Source organism: Mus musculus, chromosome 18 (genome assembly GCF_000001635.26).
Source record: "Mus musculus strain C57BL/6J chromosome 18, GRCm38.p6 C57BL/6J".
Lineage (NCBI taxonomy): Eukaryota > Metazoa > Chordata > Mammalia > Rodentia > Muridae > Mus > Mus musculus.
In genome coordinates this window covers 80,677,733-80,698,700 of record NC_000084.6, presented here as the reverse complement: position 1 = coordinate 80,698,700, position 20,968 = coordinate 80,677,733, and the positions used below count along the sequence as shown (strand labels likewise).

At 50.8% G+C, this 20,968-nt stretch overlaps 1 protein-coding gene across 6 annotated transcripts in view; it reads left to right on the top strand.

The window, feature by feature from the left end:
• The window catches only part of Nfatc1 (nuclear factor of activated T cells, cytoplasmic, calcineurin dependent 1), a 106,867-nt gene that overhangs the window by 14,371 nt on the left and 71,528 nt on the right, over positions 1-20,968 (top strand). For all 6 annotated transcript variants that reach the window (NM_198429.2, NM_001164110.1, NM_001164111.1 and 3 more), the window contains exons 2-3: positions 45-1,146; positions 16,383-16,542. In NM_198429.2, coding sequence (NP_940821.1) covers positions 45-1,146; positions 16,383-16,542 — 1,262 coding nt within the window. The remainder of the gene's footprint in view (positions 1-44; positions 1,147-16,382; positions 16,543-20,968) is intronic.

The following is a 20,968-nucleotide window of genomic DNA, read 5'->3' as shown; positions in this document are numbered from 1 at the left end:
GTCCTGCTCACTGGCCTCACTCTGTCTTTCCTCTTTTCTTCCAGAACACTACAGTTATGTGTCCCCTAGTGTCACCTCGACCCTGCCCCTTCCCACAGCACACTCTGCCTTGCCAGCAGCATGCCACGACCTCCAGACGTCCACCCCGGGTATCTCAGCTGTTCCTTCAGCCAATCATCCCCCCAGTTACGGAGGGGCTGTGGACAGCGGGCCTTCGGGATACTTCCTGTCCTCTGGCAACACCAGACCCAACGGGGCCCCGACTCTGGAGAGTCCGAGAATCGAGATCACCTCCTACCTGGGCCTACACCATGGCAGCGGCCAGTTTTTCCACGACGTGGAGGTGGAAGACGTACTTCCTAGCTGCAAGCGCTCACCGTCTACAGCAACCCTGCACCTGCCCAGCCTGGAAGCCTACAGAGACCCCTCCTGCCTGAGCCCAGCCAGCAGTCTCTCCTCCAGAAGCTGTAACTCTGAGGCCTCCTCCTACGAGTCCAACTACTCCTACCCATACGCGTCCCCCCAGACCTCTCCGTGGCAGTCACCCTGCGTGTCTCCCAAGACCACGGACCCGGAGGAGGGTTTTCCCCGAAGCCTGGGTGCCTGCCACCTGCTAGGATCGCCCAGGCACTCCCCATCCACCTCTCCTCGGGCAAGCATCACGGAGGAGAGCTGGCTCGGTGCCCGCGGCTCCCGGCCCACGTCCCCCTGCAACAAGCGCAAGTACAGTCTCAATGGCCGGCAGCCCTCCTGCTCACCCCACCACTCACCCACACCATCCCCCCATGGCTCCCCTCGGGTCAGTGTGACCGAAGATACCTGGCTCGGTAACACCACCCAGTATACCAGCTCTGCCATTGTGGCAGCCATCAACGCCCTGACCACCGATAGCACTCTGGACCTGGGTGATGGGGTCCCTATCAAGTCTCGAAAGACAGCACTGGAGCATGCGCCCTCTGTGGCCCTCAAAGTAGAGCCAGCTGGGGAAGACCTGGGCACCACTCCACCCACTTCTGACTTCCCACCCGAGGAGTACACCTTCCAGCACCTTCGGAAGGGTGCCTTTTGCGAGCAGTATCTGTCGGTGCCACAGGCCTCGTATCAGTGGGCGAAGCCCAAGTCTCTTTCCCCGACATCATATATGAGGTAAGCAGCCTCCGACTGGAGTTGGGCATACGGTAGGGGTGTGGCTGGGGTTGAGAAGAGCCTACCCTGGCTTCTCTCTGGAGATAATGGTATGCTAGCATTCATAGCATTATGACAGTCCCCTCTGTCCCTTCTTCTGGTGATAGCTGTCTCCGCCTGCTTGTTCCTCTTCTAAGGACACCTTGGACTAGACTAGGGGACCCTTACTTTTTGGAGGCGTGTTCACAGGTGTCAGGGTTGCAGCACATGAGTTCCGTGCTGCTCTACAGCTCTGCTTACAGGGAGGTCCCGCACACATGCACAGCTGTGTTGGTAATAAGCCGAGGGAGGCAGCTATCCTCCTGTGGATGTTCTGCCTGCTGCTCGCCCACTTCCTCTCTCTATGCCTTAATCGCTATCTATCACCATGCTGGGGCAGATGGGCCCCTCAGCTCACAGTCCCTCAGAGCAGCCAGCTCACCAGCGTGCTACCAGCAGCACGACCACCACCTCCCGTCTTGCTGGCCGTCTGCTATCAGGGAGTGTGTTACAAACCTCTGGTCTTAAGCCGTTGGTTTTTCTTTTTAACGGGATGCAGGGGCTGCTTGCGATTTACCAGGTCCATCGAACCAGCTCAGTGCTTTTATTTTTAACTAAACAGCTTTCCTGTCAGCTGTACCGCTTGCGACGCCTGGAAGGCTGCTTTCTGCTCCAGGGTTTTCACTTGAGGCACGACAACATCCACTCAGGCCCGTTGAATGTGCGTGTGAAATCAGTAGGGATGTTTCCATGAGCTGAGGCACCTGTGATACCCAGGGACTATCATTTGGCAGGGACAGTCTAAGGCCTGCTGCTTCGCTTTTGCCTCATTCCTCCCCCCCCCTTCTCCTCAGGGCAGACTCACCCCCCCACACACACACTCTTGGGGCATCACCACCTGGTATTTGGCCCCCTGACCTCTAGATGTAGACAGTGACTATGAAGCTGTTAGCTCCATGCAGTGCAGCCACGTGGCCGTGTCTTGAGGGGTCACTCTGGGATGTGGGGTGGCCAGCTGGGAGCGGCACTGCTGAACCTGTCTGTGAGTGGCGGCAAGGGGAAGGCCCAAGCAAGTTGCTAGGTGCTAGGAGCCTGTCTTGGGCAGAGAGACTGAGGGCAGGGGTGTGGAACAGAGCTGTTTCCTGTCTTGCCGCATAGGCCTCTGTCGTTCTATCCTGTGTCCCTCCATCTGTCCTAGGAGGCCCAAAGGGCTAGCCAAGTCATTAGAGCATGTCAGGATCAAAGTTTATCTCAAAGACGGGAACCCCAAATCCATAAAGAACTGTTGTGCCTGCCATACTGTCGGTAAGACTTCTAGTTAACGAAAACCGACTTCTACTTATTTCAGCTCGGTCATCAGCATCACGCTTTTGATTTGCGGTGCATGGACAGTGAAGGTCACTGTTGCTCACAAAGACTTGGTGGAACGCCTGAGGCCTAGGGAAGAGTCATGTACTAAAATATATCTGGAACTATAGAAGCAAAGGCTTCTTATAAGTTAAGTGCAGATACGCACATGCGTGGTGAGATACGCACATGCGTGGTGAGATACGCACATGCGTGGTGTGGGGCTGGAGTGAGGGAACCACTGACTGGTGGCCTTTATGCCAGGCACACGTGGTCTTCCAGGTCAGGGGCTAGAAGCCCAAGCTGAAGGTTGTGTGGCAGCTGGTTCCTCCTCCACGCTACCTTGGCTTGCGCTAGCCATCACCCCACCATGGGCCACAGCCATTCCTTCCTTTAAGTACTTCAGATCTGGATCTGGGCTCCTGCTAGTGACACCAACTTGGTCACCTTTCAAGGTCCTTTCTCCAGATCAGTTACTCTCTGAGGTTCTGGGGCTAAGAGTCCAAATTAGAACTTTGGGGACACAGATTAATATCTGACTGCCTATATTATTTTTTTTTTCGGGGAAATGACAAAATGTCTTCAAACATAAAATTTACCCTTTTTCCTTTTTTTCTTTCTTACTTTGGTTTTTTGTTTGTTTGTTTTTGTTTTTCGTTTTGTTTCTTGGTCTTGGGTTTTTATTTTTTATTATTATTATTTTTTGTTTTGATCTTCACAGAGACAGAGGCATCCTCACTACGTTGGGCATTCCTGGTGGCCTACAGTTGGCTATCTGCCCAGCCCAACCTGCCAGTGGCACAGGTCCTGGAAAGCAGTTGCTGTTTTTTCCTCTACTTAGGAGCAGTGACCATGGCCCAGTGGCCTGTGATCCCATGGTCTTTATCTCATGGGCTCAGAGCCCCTGGGGTTTCTGTGATGCTATGACATTCCTATGAGCTTACACAAACAAACACCACCCCATCCTGGGGGTTGAAGTTCACCTTTTCCCACTGTTTTGGTTCACCTCGAAATCTGTTTCCTGGTCCCTTTGAATGGGTTTCTGTAAACTCCCTAATGGCTGCTCTAGGCAGCTGAGAGCTTTCGTGGGGAGGTGACGTGTATGGCTGTGACCATCACTGTGAAGAAGCCAGACTCCTTCCTCACAGATGCTCTTAGTGGACAAGTACCAGGTAGCAGGAACTTGAAGGTATCCCTGAAAGGCTGTGTTCCCACATGTCCTCCAGATCTGGGCTGGAGAATTCCCACAGTGTGAATCTACCTCCACTGCCCAGCCTGGGCACGGTGCCTCCTCCAGGCTTGTCCGTCCATCCCGGCTCAAAAGAACACACTGCAGTCGCCTTCCCGAGGGGCTCCTATTGTTCTGTAGCCATTTCACTTTAGGGATCTTGTTTGTTGTTTTCTGGGGTACCCACTCCCTCTCCTGTTCGGAGCACTCCAGTCGGCTCTATGGGACAGGACAAAGAATGGCACGGAACTCTGCTACAACCGAAGAAATTGTATTTGTGAAGCTAATAAGGACAGCGGAAGGGCTTTTACTGTTTTCGGCGCGGGCTTTAACTGCATGCTGCTGCTGGAAACTGGCACCAAAGTTGAGAGAACTTGCTTGAACATCACCGACAGTGATGACGATGGCAGACACCTTCTGTGCAGGTAGAGCCATCTTATATGTCCCTGCTGAGCACCGGTAAGGAAATGGCCAGGAGTGACAGTGTGCAACAGCACGCTGGCACCTGTCAGTGTGTGTGGAGGGTGCACATCAGAACACATGCCTCTGGAGATGACAGTCTCCAGTAGATTGTTCCTGGATGTAGTTTTCAGATGGTAGCTTTTAGGGAGTTGTGTGTGTATACACATTCACGTGTGCACTTACACACACACACACACACACACACACACACACACACAGAGGTTATAAGTCAACTTTGGGTGTCTTCTCTATCCCTCTTCTACCTTCTTTTTTGAGACAGCATCCCTTATTAAATATGAAGCACACCAGCCCAGCGAAGCAGGTGGGTAGATGAGCTTCAAGGATTCGCTTGTTTTCCCACCCACATTACCGTGGCTACAGATGTGTTCCACAGCACCCAGCTTTTATGTGACGACTGGGGATCCAAGCTCAGGTCCTCACGGGAACATACACAGCAGGCATTTCACCATCATGCTACATCCACGGCCTCTTTAGAGGGCTTTAGTATTAACCCAAAGGAACTGAAGTTTAAGTGACTGTCCCTTTAGCCATTCCGTTCTGAGCCAAAACTTCACAGAGCACCAGTGTTGTGCGTCAGAGCTTGGGTCAGCTCTGCACAGTAGCATTTTCTTTCCTTCTAAAACAGGGTCATGGGAAGTGTGTTAATGCCCTCAGCCAGCCTGACCTCTGGACTTGCCTATAGAAAGGCAACGTTACGTGAGGAATTCGGATAAAGACGAACTGGTCTGGGGCTAGCAGAAGCGTTTTAATGAAGAGTGTTCATGACACGGAGACACATTTGCTGAGTTAGGTTGTGATGGCTTGGCCATTGCTTTCTAAAGAATAGAATTCCCAAGGGGTGGGGCCGACTCAGCAAACAGCTTTTGCTCAGAGAGACGGCTTGGTTCAGAAGATAAGAAATGGGCACTGCGTTGAAATCAGTTTAGGTCAGAACTTGTTTCTTTCAGGGTTTGGCTGTGATGTTGGATGCCTTGATGATACCAGTGGCTTTGATGATATATACGCACAAGTGTTAGCTTCAAAAGGTCTAAGAAGTCCTCTTGCATTTGAGGTTATCGGAATAGCTCAGAGTTTATCGTGAGTGGGAATAAGATACAATATGCCTGTAGATGGGTCACAATAAATCCAGCTCTCATCTTCTCCACACTTACTTACCACGCTCATCAGGGGATTTTTGCGTTGGACAGCTGTTCAGTGAATCCAGTGACCTTGTAGCCTGGGGAAGGCACGGTGTCAGTGAAAGATAGTTTTGGTTCCTGGTTCCTCAGGAGTGATGGCCCACCTCAGGACTCTGTTGGCCAAATTGGCCTGCCCATACTTCAGACATCTGCCAAAAACATCCATGTCTCTGGTTTTTGGTGGGCTCATTGGGTCCGTGATGGTCGTAGATTGGTTGCAAACTCGAGTCTAGGAAGGCCCTGACCTTCTCTACAGCACAGGAGGGCAAGTGAATCGGTGGCCACAGTGTGTCTTGTTCAGAGATAGGTATCAAGTGAAGCTTACTGACCGGCAAAAGTTAGTATCGTGTGCCGAGAACCCACATAGACTGCTAGCCCCAGCTAGCAGGTGACAGGCATAGACAAGGTGTCCAGGCAGAGGCCCTGGTAGGAAAGAGGGAGGTTGCCACAGATGAGTCCATGGTTATGCAGTCTGTGTTCTCAAGAGCTATCTGCTGTTTTCTCTTGGCTTTGTAATTGGCCTCTGATGTCCCTGCCACAGTTTGGGGAACGCACCATTAGCCTCACCAGGTGGGGTGCCATACCCGTCTTTGTGCTGTGCTATAGGCCCCAGATATCCCTGGAGATTTGGAGGAGGGAGGGAGGGGTAGTTTGGGACTGGGAAGAAGTGGCTGTCACCCAACCAGATCTTAAGGAGGCTTTGCAGATAGAGAAGCACTGGGCCGGGTCAGGGCTCCACACGGCCAACTCATCACTGACAAAGACAAGGAGGTCCCTTGTGAACCTGCCCAGATGCTAACTGATAAAGCCAGGACAGACACTCAAGATGAGTTGACTCTAAGGCCTGAACCTCTGTGATGCTCCTGATTCTTAGTTGTTCTGTGGAGTCAGCCCTGGAATGTGCTCTGTGCAATATGGGGGCAGCAGGGGCTTCAGATTAAACCCAACTCTCCGTGGAAAGAAGGACACCGTGGGGAGCTTCGGAGCCAGAGCCTGAGAGCTAACTGGCCCCAGAGGACAGGACTGTCTTCTAAGGCCTTTGGGGTTGTGGGTGCTGCATATAAGACCTGGGAGGTTTGTGTATGGAATTCTCAATCCACTCTCCTCGTGCCTTTGCGGTGGTACAGGGTGACTGAGATGCTGGTTCATGTCTGTTCACAGTTTGATACTTGGAGGATGGGCCTTACCTCATTTGCATCTGCCTGGAAAGTTAGCCTGGTGTATCAGTTAGGACTTTCAAGGAGGCTGTGAGAGCCGAGCTCTGTCAGTATGGGGGATGCTGGCCTTTGGATTTCCTCTGAGTACTCTGTAAAGAAAGCGGAACTAGTGCACTTCCCCCTTCTCGGGAGAGCAAGATGACATCAGTCTTTGAGGCTTTGAGCTCAGGATTTTTAAGTGTAACCATCTAGACTTTAATTGTTGCCAGTCTCAGAATAACCAAAATGTGACTTTGTGTCCCCAGGAGGGCGAGTAGACAGTGTCTGCTCTCGTAGTTCTCAGTCAGTTCTGGAAGTGTTCTGCCTCTGCAGCCTTCACCAGTCTGAAGTTTAAGACTTGCCATCTTGCTAAGAGCCCTGGCTGGGAGGAAGTGTCCAGGGCCACATGCCCCAGTGACCACAGATGAAGCAGTCATATTTCTGCTCACATGCTTTCATCTGAAGAAAGTTGTGAAGAGTCGTTGGTAGTTGGGGTTGCCTGTGGAGTGCTGTCTCTGCCTATGGATGAAACCCAGCTGGGAGACAGTGGTGTGGTGTGGTGGTGCTGGTGGTGTGGATGGGTGTGTGTGCACACATGCACATGTGTTTGTATGTGCATGTACATGGATGCATAGACTTGAGGACATCATCAACTATTACTACCCAGGCTTCGTCCACTTTTTCTGTGTGTGTGTGTGTGTGTGTGTGTGTGTGTGTGTGTGTGTGAGAGAGAGAGAGAGAGAGAGAGAGAGAGAGAGGTGGGGGTTCTCTTACTGGTCTTGCTTGCCAGGGATCCCCAGGGATCGACCTGTTTTCTGCCTTCATGGGTCTGCCTTTATATTTTGCCCCCTAGAATGTGGGTTCTGGGGACTAAACTCAGCTCCTAGGCTTCCAAAGTACTTTGCTAATGGTGCCATCTCCATGGTCCCCTGTCTTTTTTTCATCTACTCTGAAATCCCTTCTGGTGACAGGAGTCTGAGAGGCAGGCATTGCTGTACTTGGAAGAATAGCCAGGGAAGCTGCAGCTAGTGTGGGATTATGGGAACACTTACCACATCTCCTGAAGGCCATGTACACGGGACTATTACAGACCTCTGCCAGGTGAATCACCTGTAAGGCAGAGAGGACTTGCCTGCCGTGATAGCTTAGGCAAGACATGTGTCACCACTGACCGCACCTGGCCATTGGAAGGTTTCCTTTGGGACATGGTGATCATATGCACATATTCTTCAGATGCAAACATTGCCAGGAGGTTTGATATAGGAGTGGCCATGCACCGCAGCCCCGGCCCATGGCATTCCTGGATAGATTGGCCACCCAGCTCTGCCTCTGATTTATAAGCTGCTGTTTCCAGAACAGGATCCACTCAGGTCACCAAGATGCACATGGTGCAGACAGAGACCTGTGCAAATGCCTAGCTTAACCCATGCTAGGTGACTGTGGCTATGTGTCCAAAGCTCCAGGCCATCTCCAGGTAGTAGTTTTCTATGATGACCTTGTTTTTGCTGGAACCAGACCTCTAGAGCCAAGAAGCCCTGGGCAGCCAGTGACACTGATGGCCTGAAATCCCTAAGCTAGGAACAGAGCTGTGGTGCCTTGTGTAAGTGTCAGACTGCAGTTGTCAATTCTACAGGAGGCAGGGTCTTGGCTGCATGTCTAGGATCTCCAACCCTGGGCCAAGGTGTCCAGACTGTTCCGTGTCTCATGATCATTAAGGAATATCTGCCTTGTGACAGCACAGGGAATCATGGCTGACGGGAAGGAGCTTGCTTCAGACAGTCATAAATGGCAGTGGCTTCCCTATATGTTGCTACCATGTTCAACAGACTGAACCAACTTTCAGAACTTGACCAGCAACTGTTTGGACATCAGGCTGTAGGTCACGGCAGAAGTGTGTCATGGCAGAAGTGTCCCGTGGCTTGCGTGTGCTCTGTCCTGCGTTCACTTGTGCGACGTTTGGGTTACCGTGTCAGTTTGTTTCGGTTTTCATTTTTCATAAGTAACGCATGGCAGGTGTGGCCTACAGCATCCTCATCATTAAAACATCAGTGATACGAATCCTGATCAGCTGCAGCTGCTGGGCGTCACTCGGTGGCTAGAGAAAGGCACAGTGTGGAAGAGGAAGCTGGGTGCACAGGGGAAATGCAGGGTGTGCAGATGTCAGGCCTGCCCCGGGGACAGAGAGAGCTGGAGAGGCTAGACAGCTCCTTTCCCACAACAAATCCTCCTGAGAAATATTCTCCATCTGTCCTTCCTTCTTTCTTTCTTCTTTGTTTTCCAGTCTGAAACAGGTAAACAGGGCAGATACCCTTCTAGAGTCTGGCTAGAGACCCAGGAGCCCAGATCTCCTGGAACCTGGAGATTCAGCCTATCTCCCGAGCTCTGTCCTCCACCCACCCAGGATGCAGGTGGTAAGAGTAACCCTCACAACGATGAGATACCCAGGCTTGGAACGCAGTTCTGTGGCTTCAGATGCACAAGAGGCTCATGGGATATCCATGGGCCAGGGAGGTCTTAGGGTGAAGGGCAGAGTGCCCCAAACCTGGAAGAAGCATTTCCTTGGAGATGTCCTGCACTCTCACTGGTAAGATCTTGGGAAACAGCCAATGTATGAGGTCTGTGAATCTGCTGTTTTAACACACACATGTAGCATGCACAAACTCACATGCCTGCTGTCTGGATCCTGCAAGTTCCAGATTTGTGACTTTGACTTGGTCTCCCAAGCCAGTCATGCACTCTGCTTTCTGTTACAGGGACTACATGCCTTTGAGGCTTTGCTATCTTCCTTGGCAAGAGTCCCCAGTGTCCCCTGTCCTGTGCCCCAGCCATAGGACCAGTACAGGGACTAGGGTGGGTAGAGCTCAGGATAAATGGAACACTCATTATGATTGTTGCTCTTAGGCTGTGTCAGGACCAGGATAGCAGGGAACGTCTTGTACTGCACAGCTGTTGTGGTAGAGGCTGGACCACAAAAGGAAGAGGCCAGCAGAGGACAGCTCCTTTGTCCCGAGCCTAGCTTTAGGTGGGAAAGTTGGGGACTGGGCCATTTTCCTTCCCTATTCCTGCTTATGCCTGTGGGTGGGGCCCACACTGAGCACCCGTCTTCCTCGTAGATATAGAAAAGTGCCACTTTTAGTAACATGCCCAAGATACTAGTCCAACAGACAAGGATGGCTGGTCACAGTCTCTCGGGCAGGATGGTGGTGTGCCAGAGCCCTTAAAATATTCCAAGGTGTCCTGGTTGCTGAGGCCTTGCTCCTATCCCCACCCTTTCCATCTGAAGAGGAAACATTTTGTTAAGGGTCAGCTTATTGGCGCCTGTGGTCCCTAAGGTCTTCCCAGGTTGCTTTGGGAAAGGTGGGAACTAAGAGACCTGGACTAGGCAACCAGGAATCCTGTGCAGAGATGGCACTCATGTGCTGACCAAGGAAACTAGCCTGCATGCCCTGCCCCACCAGGCCAGCCCCTGGGCTGTCTGTCCATCTTGGCTGAGGTGGCTACCAGTCCTCTTCTGTCCAGGCACTGTCTGGACCTCTAGAAAGGCCAGCCCCTCTTGGGCGAGGCAAGCATTCCCAGGCTAAGAGTCCTGTGGTCAGGGGGCCACAGCCCAGATGTGCACTCTTGACAGTGTTGCTGGGTGGTCCTGGGCTTGGCCCTGGATGGATGGACAGATGAAGCCCTTGAGGCCCAAAGTTTGCAGAACCAGCCAAGAAGTGCATTGATGGCCTTCCGCAACCCTTTCTCCTTCCTCATCTCCCTGCCTCCCTCCGTCCCTCCCTCCTCCTCCTCTTCCTTCTTCTTCTTCTTCTTCTTCTTCTTCTTCTTCTTCTTCTTCTTCTTCTTCTTCTTCTTTTTCTTCTTCCTCTCTCTCTCTCTCTCTCTCTCTCTCTCTCTCTCTCTCTCTCTCTCTCTCTCTCTCTCTCTCCTTCCCCTGTTCCTTCCTATTTGACTCTTGAAACCCTTGGTCTTTCTTAGTTAGAGGAAGACCTTTGACTGCTGCCCCCGTGTTGATGTAGTCGAAGGTCTTGTTTCCCTTTAACTGGCTTCCATTTTTTTCCACATAAGCAGACTTTAGGCTTGGGTTAGGTTTGTAGTTCCATGGACCTCAGGGTGACTAAAGCATAGATGGTCTTCACGGTTTTCCTTGTAAGATCTGCGCAGAGGGCTTTTTTAACTATGGATGGTTCAGAATCGAAAGGATTCTACCCAAACTATGTAAGCAAATCTGTCCCCTCTGAGTTCCAGTGCACAGGAATTAATCTTGTACCTGTAGCTGGGATGACTTTCCATGAAAGTTGGTGCAGCCTGAGGACCGGTGCTTAGCTCCCCAGAACACACATAAAGCTAGTTGCCATGTGTACCCATAACCCCTGAAGGAAGAAGAAAAGGAGAGATAGGCTTCTCTTTAGAAATTCATGGGCTAGCTCAATCCCAAATGGGCAGCAGGAACCACCAGAGAGACCCTGTCTTAAGTAGGGTGGGAATGGATGGCCAACACCTGAGATTGTCTTCACACATGAACACATACACACATGCACATGCTGAGTTACAAAGGATAAACACACTCAGGATTCTTTGTTAATACAAACAGGGTTCATTACTGTGAAACCTTTTTCTTCCTGACCCCCAAATCTCCATCCCGAGACAGGGTTTCTCTGTGTAGCCCTGGCTGTCTTGGAACTCACTCTGTAGACCAGGCTGGCCTCAAATTCAGAGATCCACCTGCCTCTGCTTCCTGAGTGCTGGGATTAAAGGAATACATCACCACTGCCAGACTGCCATCTGCCATTACTATTATATATATATATATATATATATATATATATATATATATATATTTATACACACACACACACATACACACATATACGCACACCTACACCTACATACATACATACATACATACATACACATACACACACACACACACATAATTAAAAGAACCACTTACCATGTAACGTAATATGTTGCCATGGTGATCATTTCAGTTCCCACTCTCCAAATCTGCCCCTGACAAATCACGGCTTTCCTTCCCATTGCAAGACAGTTTAAGGCCAGAGCCCCAGCACGGAGATTCCTGGCTTGCCCTCTGCCCCTGTGTGCTCATTCTGAGTGCCTGTTGGCTTTCTGAAGCTCATCTGCACATGTTCTGATGTGTACAAGATGGGAATTCAGCCTTCTAAATGGATTCTGACACTGCTGCCTCACCTAGGAGCTCACACAAAGCGAGCCCTGATCTCAGGCCGGTGTTTGCGGCTCCCTAATTTGGAATTTTCTTAGCAGTCGTTGGGCAAGGCCTTTGGGTGGATCCTTTGTCAGTCAGCATTCCCTCCCTCCTGTCTCTGCCTCTTTGCTTCCCTCTCCTCTCTCATCCTGGCAGAAGCTGTGGGGCACTCACACCCCGGTATGGATCTTGGTGAAGGTTGTTTGACACTTCTGTGTGTCAGATTGGTGTGAGCCCTAAGGCACGCTGGGTTCAGACTGTGGTAGCCCAGTGGTCTTTGTGTGTCTGTGGCTGCAGATGCCTATGCCTCTCTGTGGGATTCAGCGACGGCTTTAACCCTAGAGGTCAGTACACAGAGCGAGCTTGCCCTTTCCAACACCTCCCAAGGCAGCAATGAGGCTCCTGGGCTATAAATTGCCATTCCCTGGCCCCACCCCCACCCCCCAGAGGTAGATTAGAGTCTGGAAGGCAGGGGAAACTATGTGGCTTTGATACTCTCAGTCCTTAGCTGTCATCTGCCCAGCCTGGCTCCGAGCTCTGGGGCAGGTAACACCTATGCTTCCTGTGGTGAGCACACTTCTGAGATGCCTGGGACCCTGTGGTCGTGAAAAGGTGAGAGGCAGAACTCAGAACAAACAGGAAGCAAAGCTTTGTCTCGAAAGACTCTGTTACCCATGGGTGTTCTTTGAGTATCACACAGCTGAGATCGGTGCTTGGTTCCAGTACCAAGATCCAGGTGCTTGGTACCTGTATGAAGGGATTAGGAGCTGGGCCTGGAGAGACTTGTGGCCCCTGAGCCGGCTGGCTGAGCTGGCTGAGGTGCTAATGAGGCTGTGCAGAATCTCTGCTTGAAGGAGAGAGGAAACTGGCAACTGCCAGCGACAGGAACCAGGGAACGTGAGCCCACTGTGGCCTCAGGTTTGGGATCTGGTTTGGAGTTGGTCACTGTGCTGTGACCTGTTCGCCACAGCATTTTCATGTTTCCTGTCAGTCGGAGGCAGAGCCCTTTCTCATGGGAACAGTGATTCAAAACAGGAGAGCTGGTGGGTTCTCCCTGCGCTGCGCCCACATACCAAGCACTGTGGAAGGTCTGACTCGCCCATTATCAGGAGAAGCTGCCCGTCATTCCCACGCAGCCTGTCCTCCCATCCCTCCTCCCCCAGCATGGAGGGTACATCAGCCTGGTCCCTTCAGACCCTACAGCAGGAGGCCACCCTGCTTTGTGACCCAAGGACCCTCAGGACCCCAGAATCAAGGAAAAGACACACACACACCCACATGGGCACACACACATAGGTAGACAGACCCATGCACATGTGAGTGCATACACACCACACCCACGTACACACACACTTGCTCTCACACACACACATGTACATGTGCGCACACACAGACATACACACACACATGTGCACACACAGACCCACACACATGGACATGCACACACACACAGACATACACATGCACACACACTCACACACATAGAGACACACTCATGCTCATGCACACTCATGCTCTCTCTCATGCACACACCATTTTCTTGAGTGAATTCAGGAAAAAAAATCTAAATGTGTTTAGAACCGCTGAATGCATGCTTCGAACAGGCTGAGAAGGGCCGTGGGTACTTGATATGAAGCTTAATGAGAGAAAAAGAGGGCTGGCTCCCAGATCTCAACATTTAACAGGCTTTAGTCAGCACACACGGCCCAACCACAGGAGGCTCACCTCCAGTCTGCACATATGTTTTATTCTGCGATGTGTTTCTTTTAATTATTTATTTAGTGGTTGTGTCATCATAGTGCACACGTGGAAGTCAGAGGACAACTTGCAAGAATGAAATCTCTTCTAGCGTGTGGGGGGTCCTGGGGATCAGGTCTTCAGACGGGGCAGCAAGTGTCCATACCTCTGGCTCCATCTCTCTGGTGCTTAGCGAGGGTTTTTTTAAAAAAAGATTTATTTTATTATTTTAAGTGTGTGTGTGTGTATGGCCATGTGCCTATGAGTGCTAGCGAATAGCTATAAAGCCTGGTGATGCTGGCTCCTCCTAGATCTGGAGTCACTGATAGTTAGCATTCTGACAGGATGCTGGGACTCAAATCCAGCTTCTCTGGAAGAGCAGCCAGTGCTCTGACTCACCGAACCATCTTTCAAGCTCCTGTAACGTGTCTTAGGATGTTGGTTGTATGTAGTTAACAAGTCCTGACACTCAGCTCTGACGTGAGATTGCTCTTCATAGATGGCAGTTTCAAAACAGGTTGGGAGAAGGTGCTAGACACATGATATCTGACAGCGCTGGTGGCAATGACTGTGCTTTGGTGTGGCCAGCCTCTGCTGGGGTGGAGGCTAAGCCAGGAAAAGTGTCCCGAGGCCTTGCAAGGTCTTCAGTAAGACACGGGACCGAAATCAATCAGATGATTAGGGGCCGGATGCTTTCAGAGGCTTCCTTCTGGGTCAGCAGGAAGTTCACACTCAGATCGGTTCTTTACATAGCAGCGTCACTCCTCTCTGTTGGAATCAGGTGTCGGGTGGAGGGGCAAACAGCAAGGATGAGAATGTTCTGAGGGGCGGCCTGGGGAGTGAATACAGTATACAAGGCTGACGTTATGACACGTTGGTGCCGGGGTGGGAGACTTCCTGATACTTTTGGGAAGCACGAGGCTAACACCTCAGGAACCCCAAACTGCTGACCCTGTTGTCAGGACAGGGTAAAGATACAGTCCCTGATTTAATTATGTGAACATTAAATCAATGGCGTCTATAATAGCAATGGACTGGCTAATAATCAAAGGCCAGCCATAAAGTAATATTCGCCTAATATTTGTAGTGCTGTTATTAAACAAAGTTCTTACCAATGAAAGATGCTCAAATTTTAACCTTTCTTTTAAATAATCAGGATACCAAATTATATGTTTTGCCAAGACACTCCCTTTCTGTATAAAATGTGTGCACATCCACAAGTTCTCTAAATTGGGTCACACGTGATATAAGATTTTAAAGTGTGTAGGTAACTTCAGATTACTTCATTTATACAAATCAAAGGGTCTCCGAGGCCTGCCAGGCCAGCCGTTTTCCAGGTTGCATTGAGTGTAACTCTTGACAAGATGGAACTGAATTGAAGATGTGTTTGAAGTCAAAACCCTGGGTCACTCCTGAGTGCACAACTCTAGCAGGCAACCACAGCCCCTGGGTCTGATGTCAGAGACCCTGTGGCAGCAGAATCATGCTGACACCCTGCAGTCCAGACCCCAGGGTGTTCAGCCAGGTTTCCCCCTCTAATCTAGTCCCCATCTCTGATCTAAAGTGAAGTCCTATGGGTTTGGAGAGCTGTCCGAGTTACCGTGAAATTTTTCAATCCGGGTTGACAATCTTAAATGTGTAAACCACCCTTCTTTTTGCCCCTTTTCATTATCCTGTGCCTGTCTGTCTCCTATCTGCCTGTCTGTCTGTGCCACTCACTTTTTAAAGATTTTTTCCTCTAGGGGTTGAAACTAGTCCTTCTCATTGTGAAGTTTGCTCCCCCCAGCTCTGTCCACAGCCAGTCTTTCTGTGCAGATATAAGAAACTTGTGTGCATATATAAGAAACACTGTGAAGGTGTGGGATGTTTTACAGTGCCTCTTCCCACAACACCTGGGTACCCATTCTGCCCCTGGCTTTGAGGAGTCTGGCCCCACAGCCCTGGAAACACACCCTCTCCTTGAAGTAGGAGTCTGCTCAGCTCCCATGGCGTGCCTTCCCTGGGGATGCCAGCCTCCCTTCTGGCCAACTCCTCCTCTCTGATGCCCGCCTTCCGCTCAGCAAGCTGCTGGAATCAGGGTGTATGACACACACAGGAAACGGCCCTGACAGGCCTAGCGTGAGTTTCTAAGTGCACGGCAGCCCTTCCAGAAAGCCTTACCCCTTCTGTGATGTTACTCTGGAGTCTCTGTGAGCACTGCGGATGGGCCAAGCCTGTGCCGTCAGCCTGCCTCTGTGCTGGGTAGATGCAGACACTTACTATTGTGTGTTTGTGAGTCAGATTCCTAGAGGGATGACCCAGCTTGTACCAGAATGGTAACAAACACAGGTGCATCTTGTTAGGACTGGGCTGGAAACAAGGGACGTGGCAGTCTGGAGGGAGGAGTTCTCTTGAGTCTGCTGTAGCTCGGCACTGCAGAGGGAAGTTATTCCCAGAGCCCCATTTGGCCAAAGGTGCCTCTCAGGGCTTTCTTTAGAGAAGGGTGATCCTTCCTGTTCCTGGTGAAGAGTATCCAGAGTCCCATTGCTGATTCTCCTGTCTGCAAGCAGGCTATGTCTGCACCACTTCCATGGCTCTGGGAAGTAGATTAGGTTAGCTTTTAAAGACTGGCTGACTTCTTTAATTCATGAAGCACTGGCAAGCTATGACCACACACGATTGCACAGTGACCATGGCCTTATGATGACTTTACTCCCCTACCAAGATGCTGCTGGATGGTATCGTCTGACAACTGTGAGGGCTGATCCCCGGATGGTGCCCCAGGCACAGCATGGGCAACTCTGTCTTGGTGTACCCACACTTAAAGCTCCTCTGTTCCTTTGCAGCCCATCCTTGCCTGCCCTTGACTGGCAGCTCCCGTCACATTCTGGTCCATACGAGCTTCGGATCGAGGTGCAGCCCAAGTCTCACCACAGGGCTCACTATGAGACGGAAGGCAGCCGGGGGGCTGTGAAGGCTTCAGCTGGAGGACACCCCATTGTGCAGGTATGGCATCTGCTCTGACCAGCCAATAGCTCATACCTAAAACAGTTTTGGATTCACAGCTAAGGACTTTACTCAGACGTAAAACACAGTGACCTCAGAGCCTGCTATGTTCCTTGTCTTCAATAATGTCCCAGTGAGTCCTTCATGAACTGGAAATGTCCAAAGTCAAAGTGTGTTCACCGTACCTCACTGAGGATGCATCGTCTCGCAGGCACTGCAGAGGCAGGGCATCAGCCACTCTTCTCCTCACAGAGGGAATGGCTGAGCAAATGCCCAAGTCAAAGGATATTTTGTGTGAATGGGTATCACTTTCATACTACCATCAAGTTAAAAGAGAGACAGTATGCAGGACCACTGTGAATCAAGGGCTGTCTGTGGCTACCATATAATGCTTTTCATTCCATCTATAATGGTTTTAAAGGTTTGCCCAGAGCAGACTTACTTGTGGAGCAGGCACCATTACACCAACTGTTCTGCAACTCTCTTTCAAAACATCTCTGCCCCTGGAGCGGATGCGTGCTCTCCACCCACCCCACACCACACACGTGGGATTGGTGGAAGCACCAGGTCTCAGGTCTCCAGGGCAGCAGCCTCTGCTTCTCAGTGTGCCTGCAGGTGTTAGGAGGTAGGGTCTGAGGGAGCGGGTTATGAGATGGAGTTCTGAGGGAAAGGTGGCTGTGATGGGCACAGTCACACTTGTGGCATTTTGGGGAAGGAAAATAGAAATCCAACTAACCCAAGTCCAAGAATCTAGGAGTTGCTCGGTTCCACGAGACTGGTTGTTTCAGCTGGTCTGCAGTAGAAGTAGGTTCTAACAGATGTGCTGGTATGTAAGTGCAAGCAGGCAAAGATATGTGAATCCTCCTTCTTCCAATGTCCTTATGTAGGCCTCCAACAGAGGGTTGGCCTACCACGTCTGGATCTGGGACTTGCTTTGTCCCAGGCTGACCTTGAACTCAGAGATCTCCTTGTCTCAGTCTCCTGGGATTAAAGGCAAGTTTTGCCTTGCCCGGGGCCTAAGCTTTTCATGGCCACTATGCCTCAAGATCTCCGTGTTAAGATCCAGGTTAGAATCCTGCGTGCCCTCCATTTCTTGATTGTACTTCATTCCAGATGTAGTCAAGTTGACAGCCAGGAATAGCCATGACACTAAGTTTCCCTGAGCGTTTAAATTCTGGGCTGTGATATAGTTTGTATCTGGTACGCTGCTCACCAATGGTGGCCAGGAGGCACACTGGAAAGTCGGAGGCCCAGCAACGTCACAGGTCCAGCTTGGTCTTTCTCCACCTGGACATCAGTGTGACATCCCAATGGGCGGGGTGAGTTTGTCTTGGCTTCCCTTTGTCACACCCGTCCCCTTGTGAGCTTTAGATCCCAGACATTACTGTTTTAAGCGCCGCCGTGAAGTGCTCACTCTCCGGCTGACTCTGGTCACATGGTGTTATGGAGAGCTCTTTACCCCAGTATCCCAACATCATAAACCCGGGTGCCCAACCCTGTTATTTCAGGACTGATGCAAACTGGAAGGGGTACTCAGCAGGGTACCCTGTACTTTTATTTTATTCCATTTAGGTAAATAAAGAGCTGGCAAGGGCAGGAGGCCATGGAGACAAATGGCTGTTTGCCAACGCAGCAATCAGCCACATGGAATGAGCCGGGCGAGGTGCAGAAACGAAGCACTTTAGCAGCGCTTGTGGGTGATATTAAGGTGATATTTGTGGCCTGTGTGCTCGATGCCAATTAATACCTACTCTGTTAGCCGCTTGAGGTGATAAAATGCTGGGGGACATCAGTACGCAGCAGCTGGCTTGACATTTTAAGTTTCTCCCCTTCGCAGGTGGACGAGGTCAGGTAGCCTGCCTTCAGCTGTGTTGGGTAACTACCGGTATTTACCTCTCCTTTGCCCGCTGTGGTTTTCATTGAATGAAAGTGCATTATTGCTGAATGGAACAGATTTTAATAGGAGAGGAAATAAGTCTGTTAAAGAAAGGCAGGGGAGTAAATGGAGAGATAATGCCTGGGCGCCTCCACTTACTTGGATCTTACAGCCAAGTGGCACTGGGTGAGAGCGGGGGGTGGGGTGGGGGTGTGTGTGCAAATACCGTGCCCTCATCAGAAAGATGGAGCTTCAGGTGCAGGTCTGTGCCATCTTGGGCTTGGTGGTTGGTGGCTGTAAGAATCCCAGCTGCTTTGGGGCGATAAAGCCAGAAGGAGTGTGGGGAGCCCTGTGTTTGGGGGAATCTGTGTCTGTCAGCCACAGATCCCCACTGTCTTGTGTGTCAGATGCTGAGCCGAAGTGCTGCCCCTAGAGAACCAGGTCCAGGTGTCTTGAGCTCAGGGCAACAGTGTATATCTCAGTGCAGCTGATATCCAGGAAATTGAAGCACTTCTGAGGGATGGCAAAATCTAAAACAGTGTTTAAGAAGCACCCTCTAAATTATTTAAGGTGGCGTTAGGGGAAGGTGGCAAAACCAGGCCAGGCCGCCGCCACTGCCACAGAACAGCCACCGCTTCTACAACACTGTTGAAGGGCAAAGGAAAACACCCCCTAGCTAAAAAAACACCCAGTTCGGTGGCGTTTCTCATTGTGGGACATTAGCAACTCAAGGGGTTTCCTGGGATATTCTCCCAAAGTAAACTCACACCTGTGCCCGCGTGAGGAAAACAGCTAAAACGAGGGAATTTTAGGGGATTTGTTTTCTCTTTTGGCCGGTGGACCACAAATTAGATAAAAATAGGATTTGCACGTAATTATGAAACACACAAAAAATAGAAAACTCTCTTGGTTGCCATGAAAGTGCTGTAACCACAAAGTTCTACCTCAGGCTTCTGGGTTATTTTGATAGACCCGCTAGTGCCTTCAGCTCTGATGTCCAACTGTCTTGCTCTTGGAGGGGCGAGGCCATGGGCCAGTTCGCATGCCCGGTGTGCGGACACTCCACAAGCCAGTTTGTGCCCAGTAGTCTTTGTAGCATTCCTCACTGTTGAGGGCTTCTATCTCACCCGAGAGGTCTGGACTCACCGTTCAAAATGGCCACAGGCTCTCACTAGCCATTCTATGGTCACCAAGCTACCCAGGCTTCAAAAAGTCTGGCCTTACAGTCTGCTAGCATTTGAAAAGCCCTATCAGAAGGCATAGCCATGGGTTATCCTGGAACCAAGGAAGGGTTGGGCAGGGCTTATCTATAGTTTTCCTCGAAGTTCCCAGGAACGAGCTACCTTGCAGCCCCTAGGTGGACATGGTCTGCACAAAGTCCTTATGGAGATATCCTTGGGGACACGGTGGCTCCATTCAGTTAACCACTGTCTTCTGTCAGTTACTGAGACAGGGGCTCCTACATCTGTCTAGAGCATGCTGTGGTCTTGCTTCTGATGTCACATTGTAATGTGAGAAATGGCCTAGATCTTCCTTGACTATGACACTTGCCTTGGTAGAGCAGATGTCACAAATACTCTGACTACAACAGGGGCATTTGGTCAGGGCTTCTCCAGCTCTCTCCAGCAAAGTCTTCATTGAGTTTCATCCTTGTCCAGCAAGGTCCCTCGTGACCTTGATCTGGCCTCTGGCTATCAGGTCTCTGTGTCTGTTGGGTCTTAGCCACCACTGACTGAGGATCCAAATTCTCCAGACGCTTGGCAGGGGATGTGATATCTACCTTGTCCTGGGCTATGGTGGCCTTACGGGCTCCTGCCTATAGAGGCCCCTACTGTAGCGCATGCAATGCTTTGTGGTTTGAGGATTATCTCCCATCCGGGGGGGTCATGGACTCCAGCTCTGTTTACCAATCACCAAAATGACCTGCCTGATAGCATCTGCGCATCACACACAGGCCCGCTCTGCTTGAATAATTAATAGGCCACTGAAATATGAACACTCAGAAGCTGGTCAGAGCCTAACATTTAGGTTTGCAGCATAGGGCTTGCCATTTAGGACAGTGACCAGCATAGCTACCGCCCGGCCGTGAAGGACTCAGATCAAAGAGACACAGATAGTGTCCCAGACAGGTGACCCTGGACTCTGGGTAGAAATAAGCGACATGCTCTCAGGGCACAGACAGCAGGTACCTGAGGATCTGTTGGAACCAGGGCAGAGTCATAGAGGAACCCATGACAGGCCCTGGCTTGTGCTCCTGCACCGGGGCCAGGCAGTGGCCAGTAGGGACTCATGACATTAGGGACCCTTCTGAGGTTACATAGCTTGCCCCCACCCCATATAGATTCATGGCAGGGACTTTTTCTATCGTACAGTCCTTTGACAGCTGAGGACATCCACTGGAAGATGACTTGAATTTCTCAGGTTGTTCAAATTGTCTTTGAGCTAAGCCCTTGTTATAATTACTTTTCTTTCTTGGTAGTGTCTTTTCCCCCAGGTCCTATGAGGAGATTTAGCATGTCAAAAATACTGTGAGAAGTCAGTTCCGAGGGG